This window comes from Coffea eugenioides, chromosome 8 (genome assembly GCF_003713205.1).
Source record: "Coffea eugenioides isolate CCC68of chromosome 8, Ceug_1.0, whole genome shotgun sequence".
Classification (NCBI taxonomy): Eukaryota; Viridiplantae; Streptophyta; class Magnoliopsida; order Gentianales; family Rubiaceae; genus Coffea; species Coffea eugenioides.
The window spans coordinates 44,177,047-44,183,386 of NC_040042.1; the positions used below are offsets into that span (position 1 = coordinate 44,177,047).

At 40.4% G+C, this 6,340-nt stretch overlaps 1 protein-coding gene across 2 annotated transcripts; it reads right to left on the reverse strand.

The window, feature by feature from the left end:
- Positions 1-233: 233 nt before the first annotated feature.
- On the reverse strand, positions 234-5,579 carry LOC113780977. 2 transcript variants are annotated; one of them, XM_027326779.1, is made up of 2 exons: positions 2,546-5,579; positions 234-1,075 (listed from the first exon to the last, which is right to left on the reverse strand). In XM_027326779.1, the coding sequence occupies exons 1-2, from the start codon at positions 4,977-4,979 to the stop codon at positions 1,032-1,034; spliced, it is 2,478 nt and encodes an 825-aa protein (XP_027182580.1). In that variant the 5' UTR covers positions 4,980-5,579; the 3' UTR covers positions 234-1,031. The 2 variants fall into 2 exon arrangements, with proteins under 2 accessions (XP_027182580.1, XP_027182578.1); XM_027326777.1 differs by lacking the exon at positions 234-1,075 and having other exon boundaries at positions 2,202-5,579.
- Between the last annotated feature and the right edge of the window lie 761 nt (positions 5,580-6,340).

Below are 6,340 nucleotides of genomic sequence, written 5' to 3' on the forward strand. Positions count from 1 at the left end.
GGGGATTATAGAAGAGCATGAAATAGCATCAGCAATTTTCTTGGCATAAAACATTCTAGCCAGCCATACCAAAAACATAACAACAGCATACGTCTGTGCAGTCCCTCACATCCCTACTTCTAGCATTGGCCATGAAATACGAAGATCTTTCAACCAATAAATTTCAATATTAAATGAACCGACCCCTTGGAAAGGTGACAACAGCAACAAACTTTTTTTTTTTTTTTTTTTTTTTCTCCCTGCAAATTCATCGTTTAAAACTAATCAAAAGCAGGCTTCTGTAACAACAATGAAATGAAACACCAGTCAGGTCATCTATATAAGATTAAAATTGCAACAACAAAACAGAAGGCATCACGATGACACGAACGATGAAACGCTGGTCATCTATAAGATTGAAATTTAACAACATTATGATGTATGATGATCATATCATGGGAACTGACATAGGAAAATATGTGGATAAAAATTATAATACCATTACCAAATAATGATGATTCTTTGTTTCTCAAAGCTATCTGGAACCAGCAAAATTAGTTACCCTTTGTTGCCAAATCACTGTCAAGCATCTTTCGTATTGCTTCATGCCGACAGCTTCTTCTGCTTTGGGTCCTCTCGCAACCTTTTCAGCAATCATGGGGAGCATCATCCGATGACTCTGCATGAACATCACAAGCTTTGAAATGTTTAAAAGAGAAGTTAACCAAAGATGATTTAACTTAAGAGCCCTTTTTCTCTCTCTCCCCATAAGGACCATAACCACCAAAAATTGGAAATCGACCTCCACTGCACTGCTTTTCCTGTTGGGCTCCAGCCTTGTCAAAGCTGGAAGTTCGTAGGAAATCATGAAATAGCAAGTCCCATAGGTTGACCCTAGTTGCAAATTTTTGTTTTGCCACCATATGGATCCAGTGCACTCTGGCCTTTTTACAAGAACACCGTGAAACTCAAATCATACCCTTTCTTGGATCCTCTACGTGAAATTCTCCTTTTAAATCATGATCTCACCGTTTCACTACCAACCAAGCATCCTATGGCGGTCTCTCTAGTCTGAAATTGTCCCCAGCAAATGCTTCTGCCATCAGAGGTGAAAATATTCCATTAGCATAAAACTAGCATCTTTTTTCAGATAATTGCAAGATAAATTTATCTAGACAAGACAATTAAACCGAACTAGAGCTGTCAAGAGGCAGACAAATGTCATCTCTCTTACCATTCTTGCAAAAATGAATACTTGTTCAAAAGACAGGAAATAACACAGCAAGTAAATTAAGAATCTTGTTTGTATGGGATGGAAGTCAGACTGAAGGATTTCTGTACACTATGCATATGATCTGTGTAAATATATCATTTTGGTAACAAAGGGCAAACAACTTTAGCAGGCAATTGAAAGGCATATCATTCAAAAAGGAAGATCAAGCTATTGACAAGGACAAAAACCACTCCTAGTTATGAAAACTCACCCAATATTACAGTTGTATTACAGTTCCTTGCCTGCCTCCTTTGTCCAGAAAACCATCACTTGCTCGGAGTGGTGTTAGATTTGCAGGAAACTGGTTCCCTATTCCATGATGGCACGGGAAACTGGAATGGGAAGAAAGACTATAGCTAATACTTACCTTCAATCTGGATGACCCTTTTAGGATGGACATCAAGAGATTTGACGCAAGTTCGTTTAAGAGTGTCATCATTAAATAGGAAAATTAACCCGTTGGATCGAGGGATTCTGAGACTTTCTCAAAATAGCAGGAATTGTGATCTTGAACTACCAGAAACAGAGATGAACTTGAAAAGGTGTTGTATTGAATACAAGATTACTTAGCAGAAGAGGTCCTAACACCTTTCAAAATAAGGAAGGATCGAGGGGTTAAGAACTCGGTGATCTTGCAATTTTTCTGACAGAAACATTTCTGGCACAAACTTAAAAGACAGCAAAATATGGCTGGGTAAATATCAAGTTTTATGAAGCTACTCATTCCAAAAAAAGTACTCTGTCCAGTCTAAAGCTCATAAGAGTGTAAATAGGGTTCAGCTGCAGCTGAAGTGCAAAGCACAAAAGAGGTAGGAAAGCAGATCAGAAATTTTTGACAAGAAGCCAAATCAAGGAGAGAGAGTTCATCAATGCTGAAGAGAAACATAAACAGCACAAAATGAACAAGTAATAAATTTTATGAAGACAGTAAGGTTTGATCTAAAACACATGGCAAAAAGAAAGAAATTCGCTATAAATGGTTTTCATTCCAAATTAATGAAGGAACAAAAATGTTACATCATCCTTTCTATCCTGCAAGCTCTATTCATGACTTATCTTTACAAACAAGAAGTTACCCTCCATAAGGAATTGCTGATAACATCAAATAATATCCTCCTCTCTTTCAACCAACTGCGCCGAAATCTTCTTAAAGAAACAAAAGTAGGACTACCGAGTTGTAGAAAGAATTAATTAAAAATTCTAGAAAATTTAGAATGATAGAAAAGAGAAGAAACAATGAATGTTACACAGAGGAAGTATCAACAAAAACATCATTGAGCACATCGTCCTCACCGTTAGCCAAAGCAAAGAGCTCTGCATCCCTATCTTCTTCACTGGAAAAATCCCGCCTCTCAAGCTTTGAATGAGCTGCAATGAAGATCAACTTCTGAGCCCTGTCCATGCCTACCCTTGAATGGGAATGAGCACTCATCCATTTCAATAAAGACCAATTGCATCTGAACCCACAGGACGTCGCATGAAGGAAAATCAGTCTGACTGCAACTTTCCCCAAGGACTTGAACTCTGTAAGATAAGTTTCCCATACAAGCCTACTACTTTGCGGATTGGCAATTTTCATCTTCCCCGTGTTAGGATCCTTCTGTCTCAACTGTACAGCTTGGGCATAAACAGAATCAAGTCCTTCTGTTCTCCATTTCATGAGCTCCATCAATGCAATGTGAGCTTCCTCCCTAGATACAAGCCTGGTAATGAGTTTATCAACATCCTTCTCTTGCTCTGGTGTCAAGCATTTGAAAGGTGGCAAGTACTTCCCACTAGTGTCCCTGATCAAATACAGAGGATCCAAAATGAATGCAGCAGCCCAGGCCGGATGATAGTTCTTTTTAAATCTCCTTTCAATTATTTTCTCCACAAGCCCTTCAGCAATATGAAACTTAGAACACCATTCTTTGACCTTCAACTTAAGTTCCTCCCAAAGAGGAAGGCATTGTCCAACCCTTGGCTTCTCTGTCTCAATATCCTGCGCCATGACCTTGATCAGTTTTACTAATGAATGTACAGCTTCCAATTCATTCCAAAAGTGCGGATTCCTCATCATCTCTTCAATATCACTAGCAATTGGTTCCTCCATCGAAACAATCTTATACGACTCATCATGTATTACCAACTGAAGTGCCCGTGCATAACTCAAAATATCCTCCACCATAGTGTAAACAGGCCCAAAATCCGAACCCTCAAAGCCACGCAAAGGTACTCTCAGTAATCCAGCATGTCCATACTCTTGCAACTGATACTTATGAAAGCTGTTCCTTATCTGAGACTTACTATTGACGAAATTTGCAAGTTTTAAACAATTCTCAGTCACATTCTTGAACAACGGAAGCTCTTTGCTCAAGTCCTTAATCAAACTACAGAACCCTTGATACTGACAAGAAAGATTTACCATCCAGTGATTTTGGTTTTCCAAATTTCTCAATGCCTTGGCCTTAAACTTGTCAGCGACAATGCCCGCACATTGTTGCACGTTGTTCCCACAAATTTCTGTGACAGTGTCCCATAACACTTCCTCTGCATACTTTGAGGGCACAAAACCACTGGTAAACACTGCCCTCCTAAACACACTGGTCCCATTGGGAAGATTGACAGCCAAATTCACTAAATTCTCCTCTCCCACATACCCATAATTCCTCGACTTCCAACCATCAGAAGCAATCTGGAAAAACATGGCATCCCTAATTTTGGCCTCAGACTCGGCCCTAGCTTCCTCATACTTGTTATCCAATCTGGACCCGGAAAAGTCCCTCCCTGAAATTGCAGGCAGTCCAACCTGGTTAAGAAATGCCTTAAATTTAGGATGCTCAAGACTTGAAAATGACACTGTCCCACAACACTCATACACCCAATCAGCAAGATAGTCAAGTGCAGAATCAATTTGGTTCTTGCTCAATGCCGGACCATGCGATGTTTTAGGACTCTTCAGCCTCTTCACATCATCCTTCAACCTGGCCAATGCTCCCAAATCCTCTTTCCCACCTGACAACATCAAATGCTGCTGATGTTGATGTTGTTGTTGGGAAGCAGCAGCAAACATGGCACCTCCACCACCGCCGCTACTACTAGCAGCAGCAGCAGCAGCAGCAGCAGTGACGACAACAGTACTAGTTATAGGCGGGTATGCCAACTCGACTGCAAATCTCGAAGGATCAACAATAGCCAATGGTGGAACTTGATAAGCGCTCGAGGTAGGAGTAGCGCTCGACGGCGACAAGCCAATATTTACAGCACCACCACGGCCTCCACCAGCGCTACGCTTGCGGTGGTTGTGGTGTGGCTGTTGTACTTGGGAGGAAGAAGGAGGCGATGAGGACATGAAATTGACAGTAGGAGTGGATGAGGAGGGCATAGAAGAAATGGACTTGACAGCAGTACTAAAATTGGGACAAGTACCCCTCTTGAGATGCTCAGAGGCAGTTCTTGAAGGGTTGGATGCGGAAAAAACAGCTTCACAGAGGGAACACCTGAGCTTGACAGCCTTAGGCAAACCAGTATCAGAATTGTGAACCAAAATAGGTTCGAGATGAGCCCAGTACCAAGCCCCTTTGCCCTTTACAGCTTTCGTCCGTACCATCACCAAACCTTCATATCTCTTGTGAATTGCCTTGGCTGTCAGTTCATCAGCTGATAGGGATGCCGAGGTGGCCGTTGCTGTTGCTGTTGTTGTTGATTCCAGAGCTGCCTGCGTGTTAGTGTTGGTTGCTGCAGCCATTAATATTATTTCTCGCTTTCCAGCTTCCACTCCCAACTCTGTGTGTGTGTGTTTTGAACGTGTATTACTATGTGGGAAAAATGGTAGTAGTTTTTTTTTTTTTTTAAAGGTTTTGTTTTTCCGAGTAAATTAAGTGGTGCAAAGGTTTTTGAAAGTGCTAAAGAAGAAGAGAAATCGGTACGAATTGCTGATGAAGGGTTGTTAGCTCAGCTCAGGGATGATGTAGCTTTGACATGGGGAGGGGGTTTGCATTCAGCCGGGGAAGGTGGCTGGAGGTGGAGGAGAAGAGGGTGGCTGTTGCCGGTGGTCCATGGAGGACTCCGGCAGTGATCCGGTGGTGATGCTGGTTTTCTTTCTTGTTTTTTTTGTTTTCTTATTTAGTTTCCGAGGTGGGAGGAACCAATGAAGGGACGAGAGAAAGTGGGATGGTAGCAATGGGGGTGTGGAGAGGAAGGAAAGGGGGGGAAGCTGGGGGTGGAGGTGGGGTTTAGTGAAACTGTCAAAGAATCTGCGGGAGAGAGAGGAGAGAGAGAGAGAGAGGGAGAGAGTGGTGAAAGGGTTAGCTGAGCTGAGCTGAGGACTACAATACAATGGTGAGAAACGAAGAAAGAAAATAGTACTCTAAGCTTCTAGTTTTGTAGTAGCAGTAGTAATAGGAGCGTAGAGGAGTAGTACTGCCACTACTACTCCACGAGTGAAGTAACAGAAGGGCACGCGCCTTTTTACCGTAGATGTCTAAGATGAATAGAAGCTTCCAAACCCTTCCTCCACCTCCTCCTCCTCCTCAGTTGCTGCCCGTGGACAAAATCTATGGAGTAATTGACATCACCCTAGTCCTCCTTTTTTTTATTATTATTAGCAAAAGAAAAAGATAATTTATATTACTTGGACTTCTTTACGTCGAAATTTTAATATCTAAATTATACTTAATTAAAAAAATATAATTTGAAATAATTACTATAGCACTTTTTGTGATGTGATGTATGTGAGATAAAAAGGTGGTTGAAAATATAAAAAGATGGGTTAAGAAATGTTTTTATAATGTAAACAAAATATATTATTTGAAATAATTTGCTATCCAAACAAATGTTTTAGAGACTTGTGCTATAATTTAGAATTTTACGTGATCGAGTCACCATGTATAGCCTGTTTGAATTGCATTTTCGAAGAGTTTTTATAGAAAAATAATAGTATAACTCTATTTTTTGGGCTATGATGTATGTGGTATAAAAATATAAACTGGGTCATGTCTTAATCGATTTTTATTCAGAAACTCAACAAAAAAAAATCATAAAAATTGCAATTCATACAATTGAAAATTTTCAGTTAAAGAGGTCGAATTGATATACATTTTGAAAATT